Source organism: Girardinichthys multiradiatus, chromosome 19, assembly GCF_021462225.1.
Source record: "Girardinichthys multiradiatus isolate DD_20200921_A chromosome 19, DD_fGirMul_XY1, whole genome shotgun sequence".
Lineage (NCBI taxonomy): Eukaryota > Metazoa > Chordata > Actinopteri > Cyprinodontiformes > Goodeidae > Girardinichthys > Girardinichthys multiradiatus.
Window position 1 is genome coordinate 28,013,772 of NC_061811.1, and position 19,731 is coordinate 28,033,502.

A 19,731-nucleotide genomic window follows, 5' to 3' on the forward strand; every position below is an offset into this window, starting at 1 on the left:
TTTCTACATTTTTTCATGTTACAGCCTCAAATTTACTTTATTTTATTGGAACTTTCTGTACTTGCCATAAAATAAAGATGATAAAGGATATGTTGGTTTCAACATTTTTACAGACAAACGTCTGAAAAGTGTGGCGTGCATTTGTATTCAGCCACCGTTACCCTGTTAAACATCTCCCCTTGATCATCCAAAAATAGTATGGCACAACTGTAAATCTACCAAGACATTGCAGTCAACTCTAATAGGCCAGGCAACAAAAGCATTAATCAGAAAAGCAGTAACTCTGGAGGAGATGCAAAGATCCGCTGCTCAGGTCGGAGAATTCATTTGAAAGGACAATTATTAGTTATGCACTCCAAAAATGTGGCCAAGAAGAAAGCTTTTGTTGAAAGAAAGTCAAAAGAAATCCTGTTTGCAGTTTGCCACAAGCCATGAAGGGGATACAGGCAACATGTGGAAGAGGGTTCTCTGGTCAGATGGTCTGGTCTAACTTTAGCCTATATGCAAAATGTTATGTTGATCAAAACTAAAAAGCTAACACCCTGAGCACACCATACCTACAGCAAAACATGGTGGTGGCAGCATCATGCTGTGTCGATGCTTTTTGTCAGCAGGGAAAGGGAGCAGTCCTGAAATAAAGCCTGTTAGAGGCTGCAACAGACTTGAGACTGAAGTGATCGCTCACCTTCTAGCAGGAAAATCATTATATAACACGCAATCAAACCTGCAACTGAGTAGTTTACATCACTTATATTCAACTTAAAGCCTGCGGGCTACACATAGCCGGATTTATAATTTTCTGTGGCCCTCAAGATCATGATTTATTCATAAGTATTCATATTCATAAATAAACAGCACTGTTAAAACCAGTTACTGAAATGCACTAGAACGAATGCTGTAAGACTGATCTTGCTGCTCCAATTTATTTCCCTCCTCTCCCCATTAAAAGAGGGGAGACTTTGCAGAGGGAGCAAAGTGTTTGAGTGAGTGTGCAAAGAATGGACTTACAACTGATAATGCAGTGAAAGGCGGTTCTACAAAGTATTGACACAATGGAGCTGAATATCAATCAACAACACACCTTTCAGATTATTATCAGTAAAAAGGTTTAAAAAAACTTGCTGTTTTCCTTCCACTTCATAATAACGTGTTACTTTGTGTTAATAAAATGCATTGAAAATTGTGGATGTAACATGACAAACTGTATAAGCCCTCGTGCAAGGCACTTTTTGTAATCTACCTTCCAGTGTCCTGTCCTGATCCGATTCCGGTTTCGGTCTAACTCTTCCCAGACGTCAGCCTCCTGGATGCGATGCTGGTGGTGAGGGGAACCCAGGACGCGTTCGGGAGCGGGGTTGTTCTCCACGTCACTGAGCTGCTCGTCCTGCAGGACCTCGTCTGTATTCTCCCTCAGCAGGTCTCCGGGGATCAAAGAGGCATTCACCATGCTACAGGAACAAAACACGCACACACAGTAAGCTACTGAACATAAATAACTTCCAAAGACCGGTTTTCATGCACTATAGAGATTACGAAGGAATTTTAGCCTCATACCCCATCTGTGCAGGAGTGAGTCGTGTGTGATGCTGTGGTGTTGTGGCGCTGGTACTGATCGTTAGAGTGCCATCTGTGCTGGTCCGCTCCCAGTCATAAGGGTCATTTTCCACAACATTGTAAGTTTTCATGCTGTTGTCAAACACGGACATTAACAGCTGCAACAACACACAAAGACATGATCTACCTTTTTGTCTGAGTTATTGATTCAGGAAAATCCTTCAGAGCTGCACAGAGAAAATGTCAACCTGGTAGTCTGGCTTGGTGTAGTAGTCAAGGCTGGAAATGTGTTCCAGGAATACACCGAACTCTGCCGGCAGATGTTTGAGCATCTGGCGATGGTCATAAGTCTCCTTCAACTTCCCCACGTGTTCCTGAGATTGAGCAGTTTTAAAAAATTTGGTTGTATTTCATCACTCGAGGAGAGTTAAAAGAGCAATTGATTTGAGAATAGCCTCACTTTGTCTTTGATCTTCCTCCACGGCAACTGTCCAACCAAAAACTCCACCAACATGTAGAAAAGAGACCACAGGTCGTCATGGCGACCCATCTCCTGCAGGATTAAATAAACACCATGTTTATATTTCATCACGATGAAGAAAAAGAGGAAAATATTCTGTTAAATGTAGTGCCTTGCAAAAGTATCATTACTGCGCACCGCCCTGAATGCACCATCCAGGAGGTGAAACATGGTGGTGGCAGAATCATGCTGTGGGGATCCTTTTCTTGAGCAGGAACAGCGAAGCATAGTTGATGGGAAGATGAATGGAGCTAATTACTGGGCAATTCTAGTGAAAAACCTGTGAACCCCCTTTGGATTGGTCTCTGGAATTTGCATCAATCCAGTTGTGGTCTAAATACTACGATGGGATGTTAGGGTCACTTGGAGGAAACAAAATAGGGAGGAATTTTTTTGTTTTTTTTTGTTGTCATGCCTTGTGAGTTTGAAACTTTATGCTTTTGAATATGATTTAATAACAAATAAATCATTTCTCTTTAAGCATATTGAACATCCTGTGGATGCCCACTTGATATGAGACACACATCCAACATTTCTTCAAGATATTATTTTTGAATGTCATCACAAAACAGATTTTCTGACTTTTCTTTCAAGATTTCAACTCTGTTCTCTCAACTTTCCAACGTTTTCCTTGAAATCAATATTTGACTTTATTTTCAATATTTCAACGTTATTCTGTAATGGAAAAACAAAACAAAAAACATCCACCTTTTTTTCCTAAAGCTTTATAAAACACAGCCAAGGTGGTGCATGTATACCGCGAATTCTGGTTGATTCTGGCATAATGTCTCCCTCACTAACTAAACTATCAAAAGTGTTTTGCCACCACCCAGGGGTCAAAGTGCAAACTACATCTGTTTCAGGAGCGTGTAAGTGCCACTTGGCATAGCCCATGAATTTTGGCTGATAAACTCTGTTAATTCTCCAGAACTGAGTCTGGGCAATAAAAGAAAACCTACATTCCAGCTTACTGATGTCTTCTACAACTGATATATCAGGAAAGACATGTGACAAAATTCCTAAATTTACTTGGACTTATTTGTTTGTCTTGTCTTGACGTCAGGTAATAATGGAATGCAAATGAGTAATGTCAACATTAAATTGTAATACATAGAATTTTGGTAGAATTTTATAAATTAGAAATCCTGTCTACATATTTCAAATATGCAACAAGGAATGAAATGATTAAGTTAGATGATGAATAAATATTTTATAGCATAATTAGATACACTAATACTGTAGCTGTAATGATGTAATGTCATAAAAAGATCAATGGATGTTTAAAACCATTTGTTGGTGTTCAATTTTTAACACTGTTTTCTTATTGCAAAGAAAAGGACAGGAATTAAGCTGTTAACACTTTGTTGTAAACCGTATGTGCTTTGTGTTGCTAATTAGCCTCATACACACATTTACACATATTGTAGGTGCAATTTTCAAATCAGCATTTCTCTTATTAATTTGGTAGAGAGCAAGAGCAAAAAACATATTTCTGTAAATGGGTATAAATTCTGGTTTTAAGGGGTTAAAACCTTGCAGCGAATGGTGAATTTTCAAAGTATTGACTCAAAGGAGCTGAATACAAATTCAAGTCACATTCTTCAGATTTTTATTCATACATTTTCAGAACCACGTTTCATGCAAATTAACACATGGGCCCTACTTTCTGTTTGTCTGCTTCGATTCAATTCTGATAAATTGAATTTCTGGCTGAAGCGTGACAAAATGTGAAGAAGTATAAATACTCAAGGAGTATGAACACTTTTGCAAGGCATATCACTATAGATCCTCCCAGGGGAGCATCTCGGATTAAACGGATGTTGAACCAGGGGTGACCAAACGTTTTGTGACGTACTCACAACTCGGGAGGACTCATGGGCCAAAATAGTTTTTTTATCATTTTAAACACAAAAAAATCACAAACATTATATCGTTATTTTTTCCCATTAAAAGAAAGGCATCCAGCTTGCAAAAGATTTTGGGCTCGATTTAAAAAAAAACAACAAAACTATTTAGTCTATTCTCAGCAACATTAACAGGATTTGGGTTAGCACTCTGGACGGCCCCGTGTGAAACCCTCTGAACAGATGTACTGACCTTGTTCTTGTGTGCGTTGACGGAGGCGTAACGAACGGTTCCCCTGAACCCTGCGACTGGACGAGGCTGACAAAAACCAGGTATGGCAATTAAATGCATATAAAAACTAACTCCAAGATGCTAAAGAAATGTACAAAAAGGCCAAATTCTGCAAAACAAAACAAAAACAAAAAAACCCCAAACTTTTATGCATAATTAGAGATAAGTAATTCTGGATATGGAGCAGGTTTCAGATCAGGGAACAGATGCACACCTGAGTTTTTACACATTTTCAGTTTAATACTTTTGATTTTCAACCTTGATTTGGAAAAGTCCACTGTTATAAAAATAAAGATAAACAGATTTCTATTAATAATGTTTGTTATTTGGTCAAATCTAGGAAATTAATCATAGCCAAATCAGAAAGCTTTTCAGTAGAAAAATTAAAACAGTTAACATGCAGGTTTTAAATATAAAGCATCAAAGTGAAACTGTGGTAGATGCTTTTTTTTCACCAATGAAATTGATACAGAAATTTGATCTATGGCTTTATGATCAATAACTAGACAGTAGGAGAGGAGGCCACTTACAGGGCGGACCTCCTGACAGGAGTTGGTAAACTGACGAGCCAGGCCAAAGTCCAGCATGTAGCAGGTCCGACAAGTACTGGGAAAGCGGCCCATGGCGAAGTTGGACTGAAGTGGAAAGAGGACGGACATGAGAAGGTAAGAGAATAAAAAATTAATGAGGCGATGAGTTTCTGTGATATTTATTTCTGTCCAAATAGTTTCCAGATGATGATAAGCACTCTGACAGCAGCTCAGAGGGTAAACGACATTTACATTCTGGTACTTCGGGGCATTTAGCCAACTCTCCTGTTGAGCCAGCTTACAGAAAGTAATCAACAACAAAATCAGCAGTCAGTAGTGATCACACAGCAGCTTTCAGACCATAGAAGACTAAATATTCCTATATACTCATTGTATGTCACACAGTTTATATGCTGTAGACTATAAAGAAAGAACAATACATTGCAGGAAGCAAACTGCTCCCAGGCTGTTGCAACGCACCGGTTTGATGTCCCGATGCAGGAAGCCGACGGAGTGGATGCTCTCGATGGCCTGCAGGATCTGGCGGCCCAGACGCAGGGTGGTGCTGATGCTGAACGTTCCCCGAGGCATGCTTCTCCTCAGGTCTGCCAGGTTTCGACCCTGAAAGACCGCACGCCATATTTGTTAGTCCAACAGCAGGTCTGAAAGAGTCGGACTCGAACAACCTTCACTCATCAGATGATGCTACTGAATGATATATCTGATGACTGGATGGAAAGGAAACTTCACAGCAGCCAGCACAGTACAAAAACAGTTTCTGTGAATGTTTGAATTAAAATCCCAACACAAAATCAGACTGCTAAAAGCACAAACTGCCTGTATACGTTTAGGACTAGGAGTTGGCTAATGGCCTCATCTGGTAGGTGCTCTGCTGGTGTTTTTCCAGGATAACGGTTTCTGCGTGACACCCTTAAGTCGGTAGTCTGCGGGTTAGTAAATCAATTATTCACAAGAAGCTGTATTTTTAAACTTTTCTGAAATATTTATTTGGCTCAGTTTCCTGTAAACAACTCCCAGACATGAGTAACATGCAGCAGGGGACGTGCATGATGCGTCTCAGGTGTCAGCACAAAGTCACACCAAGATCAGAGCAATGAGACTCATTAAGCCACTGAGCAAAATCACACACCTTCACTCAAAATATATCTGTTTTAACAATGTGGAAAAATAAGAAATCTGTCAGACTGAAAAATGCAGATCTCATATGAGCTGCTTATGTCTTAAATATAAAGTATGAGGGATTTTGATTGAAAATAAAATCCAAACACACCCTAACCCTAACCCTAACCCTATATTGGCAGGGATATGGAGATACTGTGGCAAACAACACACATATATCCAGAAAATCTTTTTTCAGAAAACTAAATCATATTTTGGACTTATGTAACGACTAAAAGCAGGAACAATATGAGCAAAGCTGAATCAAACCAAAAACAACAGAAGTCATTGTCTTGCATTTTAACGGCCTATTAGTAGAGATGCACTGATCTGAGTTTTATGGTCAATTTCCAACCTCCAGTTCTAAAGCTCCAACCTGCCGGTATCGATTTCTCTCAAGAACTATAATTAAACATTATAAAAAATATTTTCCTTCCTCTCTTCCTGTTTGTATTTATTAGTAGTTGGAGCCGCTGTTAACCAGCTTTATTTCTTTAGACTCTTAAATTAGTGATTAGCTAATTTAGCATCACAAACATCACTAACTCACGCAGTCTTAAAAAAAATCTATAAAAGTCTTGAATTTTATTCCTTTCCAGCCATTTTCCAGAAATGAAATGCGGAAGAACAGAAATAGTGTTTGGATTTGTGTTGATTTTTCCAAAGTCTTAACTCATTTCAGTTTTCTAAAGAATAAAGTTGTTTTTGAATTGACATCTTTTGTCATCACACCTTGATTTCAAGTTTTTATCCATTAGTATTTTAGGTTTTTCCTTTCTGACCAAATGCAAACTTTATTAAAGTATCAAAAAAGAAAGCACTAAAAGTGGTGCTTTTTAGAACTTTAAAAAGCAAAATAAAGATGCCAAACTTTACAAACTGTGCAATAAAGAACATGTATTTATTGTAGCATTCTACAATTCTGAATTGACAAGAATAATAGTTGCAGATTTTTAAAAAAAAGCTGGTTTTAGCAAGTCCAGATGCCATTCAAAAGCTAGTTTCAGTATTTTGTTTTGGAGTTTTTTCCTGAGAAACCTACAGATAAGAATACTATTTGAACAGTTCAAGGTTAAAAACATTGAACTCAAATGCTCAGAATGTTATAAGAACTACTAAAAACAAAATCTAGACATCTGAGTCTTAAAAAGTATTGAGTTGTGAAATGAAAGGTGTGTAAGAACCCTGCTGGCTGTAAACAGCAGGCTCTGCATGCTTTCCCTGTATTTCTTAGGAAATTTAGACCCTTAATGACCAATGGGCATTGCTCTGTAAATAGTTTCCTGTTTACCAGCTTCTTCCACATGTGCCTATGCTTCCTCTAACTTAATTTTTCAACAACTCACTCATATTGAACGTAGTTAACTTTGAGTTTTCCTCCCTTCATAACAATATCTACACTGAAGAGTGTTGTTAGGGGGACTACTTGGCACTCAGGTCAGAAAAAGATTGTGGTCTGTCACAGGTCAGGGCAGGTCCAGCTAAACATTGTCCCACTCCCATCAGTAACTGATTGCTCAGTTCATCTCTACCTTTTATGGATTTTTCAGTCACAACAGCAAATCATACTAAGAACCTACTCAGTAAGAGATAATCATAGGTCATCATGCTAAGTTATATCTCCATTAATGTCATCTAACTCTAACTTGACCCTCGGTTTGGCCTTGGCCTTGATTGTTTTGTATTCCTCCACCAAGACTGACCTGAAGCTCCATCACCACGTAGTTGAAGCGGTCATTGCGCCCACATCCCACGAAGCGACACACATGATCTTTACCTGAGAAAAGGAGGACGAAACTGTTTCAGGAAAGGTTCACAAGGCACAATTCCACCTCACCAGACATCAGCAGCATTGTTTGGTCACATGATGTCCTTACTCACTGAAGGTTTTTAATATGGGTATTATGGCTCACCACCCTGGGCGAGAATATTTCAGAAGACTGTGCCAGTTGGGTCCAAATTGGTTTTCTGTTGCTTACGGTTCAAAATACTCATCCGGGTACTTGGCCTTTAAACAGTAGAGGTGAAAATAAATGGAGGTGGGCACAGCTGTTCTTCATGGGCTTTCTTTGTTTTACCTTAACATTTTTTTAAACTTCATCCTACCCAGCCTGGACATATAGGTATCCAGAGAGCCTAAATGTCCAGCCTTCCAGTTAGTTTCAACTACTTTGTTGCAAACAAATTCAATTCAATTGAAAAATACTTTATTAATCCCAAAGGGAAATTAAATGTTGTTGTAGCTCATTATGAGGGTTTCCTCAAAGAGCTGTTAGCCTTACCATTGATTGTTCCTCCAATAAGAGGATGTTAGCTTATTTTGATCCATTGTGTTTACTAGCCCATAGGGATTTGGTATTGTAAGAAAATATCTCTATAATGCAGCTGGCTCAAAGGTTGTTATCTGATTCAATATTCCTATTCATATTTTTTTTAAGAGTTATTTAGCTAGTGTTGATTTTTCCCCCATGTAATCTGGACTCTGTTTTAACAACTCTAGTTCAAAATCAAAAATACTACAAATCTTTACAGTATTGTTTTTCATCGGACAGAGAGCCTCGAAAAAACACAGTTTCATATTATGACATCTTTATTACATTTCTCAAACAAAGCAGCATTTTTTATGCTTTTTGGATTCAGGACCCAAACTAAACTATTCTACAATGATATCAGATTTTTTCCAAAACATAAAGTAGGTTTGATTTATAAAAGCTACTTGTGAAAACAAACAAAAGGGGGATCCTTAATTTTCTTAAAACTCTAGTTAATCTTTCTGGGTACTCGATATATTCTGGTTGCAGTAAATGGGGCCTGCCTAGGGCGACATTCATGCAAGAACTGCCACTGTCCATACTTCTGCTTCTCTCTCTCCTGAGTTATTAGGGATCCCTGCTCTCCCGTCAGCACCATCCCTTCTGATTTCCGAAATAAAACCCGCACCAACAGGTCAACACGTGCATAGACCATGAATGCCCAGAGTGCATGTTGGGGGATAAAAGTATGTGTCGCATGACCTCAGCGGACACTGTTGCATTGGTGAAGCCACAAAGCCGTCCTCCAGAAACAGCTAAAGGACATTCTGAATAAAAACATTCATACTTATTTGTTGTCATCAAATTCTTATTTCAGGCAACAATAAGTTTAACTAATGCAGGTTTGTGGCTCCTGTGATACGTGCAGAATGACCCAATATCCTTTTGATGCGGCTGTGGGTCAATGTTTACTCTTGACAGCTGCGTGGATCAGCAATGTTGGGGGGATTGGAGTTCAGTTCATCTCAAGTTACATACAGGCTCCCTTAGGAAGCAAGAGAATCACAATGCTGCAGGTCAAGGCCGTTAGATAGCAAACATGATCCCAGCTCATTGATTTTCCTGTCAGCTGACTTGTATTTGTCCTCAGAAGAAACTAATCTGTCCCCAGAACAGATCCACACATGCTACCCCTGGATTCTCTACTTCAAATTCCATTTCCTGTGTTTTAGAGAGACTCGTGCAGAAATGATTTTACTCTCTACACCATTTGCCCAACAATAATGATACATCCATCTGGAAGTGACTCAATAGGTCATTGAGTCGGCGCGGATCGATTGGTTCCTGTAACTGAATCCACTGAGCCCATTTCGACTCACCCTGGAGCTTCTTCAGAACGGCGACCTCCATCTTTAACACTTGTTTTGGCTGCTGGGCCGACTCCACCTTCAGCGCCACACTGCCCCGCGTCAACAGGTCCTGGGCCTCGTAGATCTCCCCAAAGCCGCCGCCCCCTATCTTCTTTACCTGAGGGGTGGGGGGGAGAGCAGAAACTAGATAGGCAACCCAGAAAGGTAACGCAAACACATTTCTTTTATTTTCTCTGTTGTTTTTATAGCAAGAACAAGAAGATTTTCATTCAACAAAACAATATATGAAAAAGCAAACGCATTATGATTTCAGTGCTGTTTTTACACACATGCATCTATGGTAGCCTGCAAACTATTAATAAGCCTCGAACCTTTTCACATTTTGTCACATTAAGCCACGAACCTCAATGTATTTTATTGGGATTTTATGTGATACCAACAGAAAATATTAAAAAGCATCAGAAAATGGAAAACGTATTGCAGACCTTAACTGACGGACCGCTTAGGGAGAGCACTATTTAGAGAAACAACCAAGAGGTCCATGGTAACACTTGAGGAGCTGCAGAGATCCACAACTCTGAAGAATCTGTAGACGATACAGCTACTATTTGTGCACTTCAAACATCGACCCTTTATGAAAATGTAGTGATATGTAGGTCATTGTTAAAAGAAAGCCATAAGAGGTTCAGGTTGCAGTTTGCCACAAGCAATGTAGAAGACACAGCAAACGTTGGGTGGGTTAGATGAGACTAAACTGTAGCTTTTGGCCTACATGCAAAACTATGTGTAAGGCTGAAAACTAACACAGCACATAACCATCTCCACTGTAGAAACATGATGAAAGCATCATGTTTTGGGGAACATCGAGGAAATTGCTGTTCACCGAAGGTGTCCATCCAATGTTTTCAAAGAAGAACGGGCAAGGATTTCAATTTCTAGATGTGCAAAGCTCAGAGAGAGATGGCCCAAATTATTTTCTGTTGTAATGGAGGTAAAAGGCTGTTCTAAAAAATATTAAGTCAGGGGGCTAAATACAAATGCCCACCACACTTTTAAGAACTATGTACACCGTTCTGTTGGTCTATTCAATATCCACTAAAATCCCAAGTATACCTAAGTCACAAAGGAGAAATCTTACGTGACTTCATAATTAACTCAACTGCGTCCTATATGAAGCTGAAATATTTGTAATCCTTTACTATCATTAATAATGATCTATTGAGCTCTGTAGTTTATTTCAGACTTCAGCTCCTTTTCCTCCTAAGACTTCATTTCTCCTAAGCTTCCTGTGTCCTTCACTGTCCTCCAAGCTGTCTCTGAGTTTTTGTGTCGCTCTAAGAGCTGGATGGGTGGAATTAGCTGCAGAATCCTTACGTAACTAGGCTGCTGAGAAGACAGGAAGTGATGCCAGGCTGTCAGTTTGGAATAACTGCATCATCAAAACTGGCCCCCAGCAGCAGGAGACACGGGCCTATGGGGAACTTCTACCTATAGCACACTGCATTGTCACAAATAGTAACACGGGCTATTTTGGTATTTCCCATGCTGCAGCAGGAAAACTTGGACAAAGAGGTAAAAGCTCGAACTGTAGAAACCGTAGGTGAAAAGATGGCAAATCTTTTTTTTTTGAGGACAAAGACTCATTGTTAATGAGACAAGGGGGATGACTTGGGACAGGCGGAGATGGGGCTGGACAAACACGGTGCCTATTGTAGCTGGAAAACAACACACTTACCACTTTCCATCGTTCCTTGACCAGGGAGAGGCCACTCAGGATGTCAGCTTGTTCTGCTCCCCCACTCATCCCCGTCTGTGGATCAGGGACCCTGCCCTCACTGCTTCCCTTTGACCAGGAGCCTCACACTGGGCCGGGCATTTGGAAACTGATGGAGAGTCCTAGAAAGGTGCGGGAGAAGCACAAAGAAATTGACTAAACTGTGGTTAAGCTGATAAATATATGACACACCAGCAAAAATCGTGAAAAACAACACAGAACTAAGGCGCTCACTGGCTGGAGCTTTCTGATCCTCAACCATTGCAGCAGCTGCAACAACTGTTCTGCCAGCAGCTGTCTTTCTAGACAAACTCACAGCAAAAGTCCTACATCTTCAGTTACAAATAACATTTCTGAACTGGATAATTTTTCTCAGGCTGTTTATCCTTTCAACATGACAGTGAACTAGCAGAACGTACCTTAAAATTGAAATAAGCTGTTTGTTTTTGCAGCATTTTGCATTAAGATGTCAGTTTTCAGCAGTGACTGGTTGGTTGCATGGATCACAACAGTCAAACAATCATGAAAGGTTTGCTTTTCTTCACTTACTATGTGTTAACCTTTACGAACAAACACAAAAACAAAACGTTTCCTATGGCCTATGGATGATTAATATAATAAATAAGGTTAAACTGCAATACCCAAATTGTTACAGCCTATTCATTTTCCTTAAACTTTTATACTTTGTCACATCATATACACTAACTTTGATGCATTTTATTGTTTTTTTTTTAATAAAATAGCTAAAATCAGTACATAATTGTTAAGTGGACAGAAACTAATACATGGTTTTAATATAAGAAAGAAATATAAAAGTCTGAGAAGTGTGGTTTGCATTTGTCTTCAACCTCTGAGTCAATACTTTTTAGAGCCACTTATTACTGCAATTACAGCTGCAAGCCATTTGATGCAGCTTTGCACATTAAGAAACTGAAATTTGTATCTTCTTGGCAAAAGAGTTCAAGCTCCGTCAGATTGGTTGGAGAATGGCTGAAAACATCAAATTTCAAGTCACATCAGATTCTTCACAGATTCTCAGTTGGATTTAGACTTTGACTGGGCTATTTTAACACATGCATATGCTTCACTCTGAGCAATACCTTTGACCCTCTAAAGGCTTTTCTTCCAGGACTGCCCTGTAATTATCTCCATCCATCTTCCAGTCAATTCTGACTAGATTTCCTGTCCCTGAAAAAGAACAGCATAATGCTGCCACCACCATGTTTCATTGAGGTTTGGTATGTTCAGGGTGATTTACATGTTGGCCAAAGAGTTCAATTTTGGTCCCAATTTAACGTGCTCTTATATGTCGTGTACTTTTAACTTATACAACCCCAATGAAATGTTTTAAAATCTGTGGTCCTGACATACAAAATGTTAAAAATGAATAGAAATACTTTCACAAGACATTGTATGTCTAATCTTATACTATTATTTTCACATGGAAACGGCCATCATCTTTGCACCCTTACATGGCCACTCTGAGTTGCTGACATTAGCAGGTTTCTGCCATTTTTGCATCAAATATATATTTTCTTATTTCCCTCTAGATATATTATTTGGACCAATAATATTTAATAAAATAAGGCACAGAGAGACAACAGAGGGCCTCGTGCTGGAGTATATTTTGGTTTTGGACAATAGTACAGAGTACTACTACTTTAATAAAGCCATTTGTAACATTATAATGTTTGATAAATTAGAGATATCACTGTGTTTGTGCATGCTCATTTCACATTAAAAAACTGTGTTTATAAAACTAGTCTGAACTCCTAGCTGCACTTTTGTCCCTGTGTTATTCAACATCCATGACATGGATAAGCCTTCCTTTGGAGAGCACATGCTGGTAACTTTCTCTGCTCTGCCTTCAAACACTCGGAGCAAGACCGACCTCGAGTCATTATTCTGCACTCACACACACACACACACACACACACGGCAAGTGCAGAAGATGACAGTTATGCAACAACCTTCAAAACACCATTTGGTTACAGGGCATGAAGCTGGGTGTTGAGGAGGCACCATGCCAGGGTTGTTGGATGGAGGTAGGACTGGAAAACTGTGGAGATGATGAGAAGGAATTCAAACCGGGGTTAGGATTTAAAAGGTGGTTGATCTGTGATTGTTTTTTTTAAGTCATTTACACAGGGAATGTAGGATGAAATGGCGATCGAGTTTTTTTGCTTCGCTATTTAGTAGCTGACCAAGCAGTCAGCTGATTAACGTTAATTCGTACTTGAGTAAATGGACTGAACTTATATAGCACCAGTCAAACTGAAAGCGCTTACACTAGAGCCACATTCGCCCAATCGCACTCACAAATGCGCACACATTCTTACATAGATGTGCAGATCGATAGGCGCTTCAAGTTGTAAGGCACTTAACCCAGGGCTACATCGACATATAGCAGGAGGAAGCTGGAATCGAACCCACAACTTTCAAATTGCAAGATGAGTACTCTTCCCACTGAGCCACAGTCACGTGGAGCGTTCCGTGGTGCAGAGTTGCGCACCTGCTTTCTACGACCATCAGCACTGACATTGGGCTGTCCATGTCCATGATATTTAAACAGATAACTTCGAATTGCTCTCAAACATCAGTATCATAGCGTTAGCTTGTAGTGTTAGCACAGGTAGCACGTGGCATCCTTCAGCATTTCCTTTAGGTTCCTCAAAGAGAAAGTACGTCCAAGCAACGCTTTTATGTTTGCCTTGTTGCCTAAAGAGGGTCACATATGGTTTGTTTTCTCGTTGTATTGGAAATGTTAGCAGAGTTTAAACCTTCCAGCAGCAGCTTATTGTTTTGGTCAGGTGAGGCTGCAGCGAGGGACTGAGTTTGTCTGATATTGCAGCGCTGCTGCTGGAAGAAATGCAACAATTTTGGGTAAATGTGAAGGGGTCAGCTTACATCGAATTAGCTGAATAATTAATTTTCTAGAATCATTTATATCGAAATATTTATAATTTTGGAAACCCTATTAGGAATTAAGAAGTTATTTTAATTTGTCACATATTTTTTGTGCAAACTGAAATATGAAACCTGTTCACTTTAAACCAAATATTACTTGTTTAGAAATCTAGGTTATGGGCTATTCTTTTCAACTCTAGCTTTATTGTTAAGCATTAGGCAATTCAAGCCATTTTTTGGCTAAACAACCAACCATGTATGCTGGGTCACACTCATGAGTCATCCCTGTGGTCTTAAATCAACCCACCTTCTGATTGGTTCACTGGTTGATCCAGGTCTGGCTTAGCAAAATAAGCAATATTGGGCTGTTGTAACCCGGCAGTTTTTAAAGTCTATTGATCAATTAATTGCCATGCATAGTCAAAGGTGTTTTTTCTATAGGAGTGTTGACGATTTGAGAAGCACTAAGATTGAAAAAGAAAGCTAAAGACAACTAACGTTTGTGATGGAGGTATGAAAATGTTAAAAAAAGTAATCTTCCCTCAAAAATCAACCTGAATCCCTCAGATTATTGTAATCTGATGTTTTAATACCTGCCAGCCACCCCTGCATATATACACATGCTTTTAAACTCCAGCTTATACACGCATTGTGGAGGTTTGCACATACAGTGGCTAATCTAACACGTCACAAAGAGGCAAGGCTATGCTCTTCCTCTTCATCCATGCCACTCATCATCAATGAATAGAAAAAGAAACACAAACCAGAAGTAGCAGACCTAAAACCCCCAGCACTCTGCTCCCCTCTTCAATCATGAATCATGCTTCCTGACCCAGCATCTCCATGGCGACAGTGGTGTAGAGCCATTTTCATTTGCTGATGTAGCTCGTCATCACCTCTGCCCTTTTGCTGTGCTGGAAACTGCAAATTTTTAGCTTAACCATCATGAAAACCTGGAGTCCATGCATGTGCGTGAGGACAGGAATCCAATGAGGAGAATTTGGCAGGAACTTCAAATGTTTCATGTATTCCATCTCTAATCTTAGAATGGCCTAGTTCAGTTTAGTTGGATAAGGGTGCATATCCAGGCTGCGGCTGGATGAAGAGTTTGGTATGAAACTGGATAGGAGCCAGCACTGGCAGACGCTGCAGGTTATGATTAAGACCGAGGCCGGCTCTAGGTTGAATTGGGCCCTAAGCAGGATCTGGGCATTAGGAGCCCACTAACCAATAAGATGACTGTCCACTAGCTACTACAACTCCAAACTGTTTAGTTGTTTGCACATTATCCATTTAAGAGCTGGTGCGTCAACAATGAATATGCTAAATAGACCATTTATTCACAAAATGAGACTTGGGACAGAGTATTTTAGAAAGTGGACTGGGATGTTTCAGGTTTAATTACTTACAAGTGCACACAGGAAATAATCAAGTACTTGTTTAGATTCATTTGCAGACACCAACAATGTACATTAAATTTGACCCAAGCTTAGACACAAACAGCTAAAATGATCGAACTGCAGTAGCAGCATTGAATAGTGACTGTGAACCGAAGATGGGAACTTGGGTCTTCGTACTAGACTCGAGTCAGACTTAAGTTGCAAACATGAGGACTTTAGACCTGACTTAGGCTATGTTCACACTGCAGGTCTTGATGCTCAAAGATGCTCAGTGGTGAAAGTAAGGCAGTAATTGCAGCTCAAATGATTAATGTTGTCCCCTCTGAGTTACCGTAGTGTATACAAATGTCTGTCGTAACATTACGCTCAGTATTTATAGCTTCTTTGTAATGTTTCTTGACAGTACGTGCCAAGAGTATCTACCAGGGCCATCTTTTTTACCATCATGCAAGTATTTACAGTAAGTGAGCCACAGATGGCAGCTCTGACAGAGATTCCCCTGGTATAGGGTGTGTTTGATTTATTTACCAGGGACCTTACAGACCGCAGACTTTTAATACTTCATGACAACCTGTTCATGTTTGCAGCAGCATCGTAACATAATCACATGAATATCTCTCAAACCCAACTCCACGTTAAATGACTTTGGGTCCTTTCAGAAAAAAATAGAGCTTAGCTTATTTCCAACATCCCATTCTGAGTCATTCCAACGACACTTTTGGCTCTTCAAAATAAAAGCACTTCCTCTTTTGTGGTTATTATTTAACCTTTTCTAAAAGTTTTATTTATGTAAATATTTTGGCTTTTTAATTCTCAATATAATTCACAGCAGTTAAATACAAAGGTTATTTTTACATGTTGAACGAAATGTTCTGAAAAACATGGAGATTTTAAGTGTTCACGAGACAATGTTTAGACACCAACTTGAGACTTGGAAAAACTAGCTGAAAACTTATCAACACATATCCATACATAAAGCTAATTGAATGATATCTGCTGCTCTGAGGAGCGTATTACGCAAGCCTGAACTGTTGCGTATAGAACAGCGAGTAACAGAGCTTTTTCTGTGGCTGTTTGTAGGTACAACATTAAGCATGGCTCCTCATCTGATCTGAATAACTAACGGGTCAGTTTCATACTTTTCGAGTAAGATACTGCCTAAAATAACCTAAAGGAATTCCTGACTTGGTTGTGTTTTTTTCTGAACCAATAAACTATTTGGCTTTCTATGGCTTTCTGTAACGGTATAAAAGTAAAAAAGAATCCACCTATCAGGGCCGTTTGGTGCGCCCTGAGCACCACACAGAGCTTTGTTGTTTATTATTTGTACCTAGAGGCTTTTGGGGAGCTAGGAATGTTGTTTGTAGCCTGGTAATTTCGGAATATTGTACATTTTTATTCATTTCTCTCCTTTTCTTTTTCTGGTATTAATCTCTCCTTTATGGGAACTGACATAATTCACATAATAATTTAGTTCAAGATCCCGTCTCATCGTTGCTGCCCCATGTTAACGCCTGAGCTTAGAAAAGCTTTAGAGAATAAATATGGAAATTATTTCTGAAAAAATCTACTACGTTTAGAATAAGGTCTTTATTTATTGTGACTGATGTAATACAAAATTATCAAGCTAAGACAATACAAAAGGGAGGTCAGTGGTGGCTGGTAGCTTAAAGATACTATGAGTGCATGTAGTTCTTTCACTAACAAATGTACACTGACATAAAAAAAACAAAAGGGGCTACAGCATCCTATTTGAATGAAGCAGACCTCCTTTAAAACATTATGACCCTTTTAAGCATAAAAACAGCAGCAACAAACCACCAAAAACCAAGCTTACACAGAGCCTCTGTCACAATTGCCCAATACTTAACTGCCCTGCGTTAAGGGTTTTAACTATACTTTTTTTAAGCTGAATACAACAGAAGCCAGAAGTCCATCTCAGAGCAAAATCTCAAATTTCAACTGAGATCTTTGACTTACTGTATTTTGGTAACGCACACCCATACGATCCTCCAGTATGCCAATGTAAGCAGGTTTTACATCAGTAAACAGAGAGTGTCATAAACCCTAAGATGTCAGCAAAAAAAAAAAGCCATAATCTAGGGTTCTTAAAATGGAACTAAATATATATTTACAGGAGTTGAAGTTATAGTGATAAAAAATTAAAAAAAACATGTAATCTTTGACAATTGTTTTTGTAAAGCTCTTTTCTAAATGTCACATTTATTTAATGTGACATTTAGTTACAGGGTTTTACTGTTGCGAGAAGAAGAAAAAAGTGACATTTGCAGTTTATTAGCACATAAATATTTGGAAAATATGTGTTGAGGAACAGCCATCGGTTTGTCATTCACAGTTGAGTATGTGACTGTTCAAGGAAAGTAAATGCCCACCACGCCTCTAAAGAAACTAGTTTAGATAAAATAACCAACAAGATAAATACAAACGGATGTACTAACTAAAATGAGTTCTGGTATGTTACCTTGTTTTTTGGGGGAGCAGATTTTATCTAGATTATCCAAATAAGGAAGGAGTGCTAATGTAGCTTTACCTTGGACTTTAAAGATGTTTCTGCTTTTTCTGCCTGCAGAAAGAAACATCGTGAGTAGTTTACTGCTCATTACATAGCAAAGAATGAATGTTTGCAAATGTTCGGGACGGACCAGTTTTTGTGTTTAACTTGTGTCTGTCTGTTTAGAGTTCTTGGACTACCAGCATTGTGCTCAGCTGCCAAAACAATGTGAGCATTTTGCCTGAAGCAGTCTGATGACCGTCTGCTTTGGTAAAAGTGTAAATATAGGGTCCAGAAGTTGTTCCAGATCCAACAAAATAAGTATGACGTGAGAGAAAATTGAAGTTTTGAAAAACGGCACGTTTCAGTTGCAGGGGTTAAATTGTGAAATTCATTTCAAAAACTTTGCAGAGATTTTAATTCATATTGAGGCGGGGTAGAATTGTAAATAATGATGATTTGGTCTTTTTTGCCGGTTCCATTGTTCATCAAACTTGTTATGGAGAATTTGCAAATTATAAACTGACTAAAGTATTGTTAACTTTCTGTCAAAATCTGTTTAAAAAGATAATTGGATACAGGGTAAGTAAAATAATTGTTTAAACCGAACCTTTTTGGTTTTGGGTTTATGTTTCAGTATTAGTATTTTTTCTGGTGGAAAAGAACGATTGACTGGAATAAAATAAAGAAAAATACAGACAATGAACTGCAACAGAACATCTTGTAAACCTTTAAAATGATTATATATGTGTGTAAATATACTGGACTCTCAAACAAACCTTTTCAAGCCAATTAAAACAGCTTGCAGTATTTTCTTTGCTTGTAAACATAACAGTCTGAATGCTGGTGTTGTGTGTGTTTGGTCTGCACAATCGTAATGTTGTGCTAGTACTAATACTAATTACCAATACCACTAATAACAACAATAATAATAATAATAAAAATAATAATCTGCGATGGATTGGCGACCTGTCCAGGGTGTACCCCGCCTCCCACCCATAGACTGCTGGAGATAGGCACCAGCTGACCTGCAACCCACTATGGAAGAAGCTGTATAGAAGATGACTGATTGACTGATTATACTGATAAGTGTGAGAAATATGTACATAACATTATACATAATTTTCATGTATTATAGAATTTGCAATATATGCAGATTTACTGTTTTTACAGAGAAGCCAAACCGGTACCTTTAAATTGGGGGGTGGGGGGATTTTGCCTTAGGCCTCACAACACCTTGGGTCGGCTCTGGAGATTCAGACCTGAATCTGCGCGCTTAATGGCACCTAAACAGCTGCATTTGGTTTGTTAAACGTATTAATCCATTAGGTATACGTAAAATAATAATGACAATGAAAAATATCAGATTTGTGATTAATACATAGCTGCATAAGCCAAAGGCCATTACTTATCATGCTGCATCGAAAAATTAGCAAACCTCTTTACTCAGGCGCGTCCACAGGCCACGCAAACTCGTCCTGCCTACAGCGCTGATGAGGTTAGGCTGTAATGCCTGCCTGGCGCCGTGCGGGATAAACCCTGCTCATGCTGCAGCAGCAGCAGCATAGGAACGGCTGTTTACTGTGCTGGAAATAGG

General features: G+C 39.1%; 1 protein-coding gene across 5 annotated transcripts in view; it reads right to left on the bottom strand.

The window, feature by feature from the left end:
• The window catches only part of ttbk2a (tau tubulin kinase 2a), a 40,802-nt gene that overhangs the window by 12,558 nt on the left and 8,513 nt on the right, over positions 1-19,731 (bottom strand). For 3 of the 5 annotated variants that reach the window (XM_047344709.1, XM_047344706.1, XM_047344710.1), the window contains exons 2-11: positions 11,277-11,437; positions 9,551-9,698; positions 7,623-7,696; positions 5,221-5,361; positions 4,741-4,845; positions 4,172-4,237; positions 2,015-2,107; positions 1,803-1,928; positions 1,555-1,712; positions 1,241-1,448 (exon numbers count right to left, since the gene is read on the bottom strand). In XM_047344709.1, coding sequence (XP_047200665.1) covers positions 1,241-1,448; positions 1,555-1,712; positions 1,803-1,928; positions 2,015-2,107; positions 4,172-4,237; positions 4,741-4,845; positions 5,221-5,361; positions 7,623-7,696; positions 9,551-9,698; positions 11,277-11,345 — 1,188 coding nt within the window. In that variant the 5' untranslated portion in view covers positions 11,346-11,437. Of the gene's footprint in view, positions 1-1,240; positions 1,449-1,554; positions 1,713-1,802; positions 1,929-2,014; positions 2,108-4,171; positions 4,238-4,740; positions 4,846-5,220; positions 5,362-7,622; positions 7,697-9,550; positions 9,699-11,276; positions 11,438-19,324; positions 19,429-19,572; position 19,731 lie in introns of those variants that run through there. The other 2 variants (XM_047344708.1, XM_047344707.1) reach the window with 2 other exon arrangements.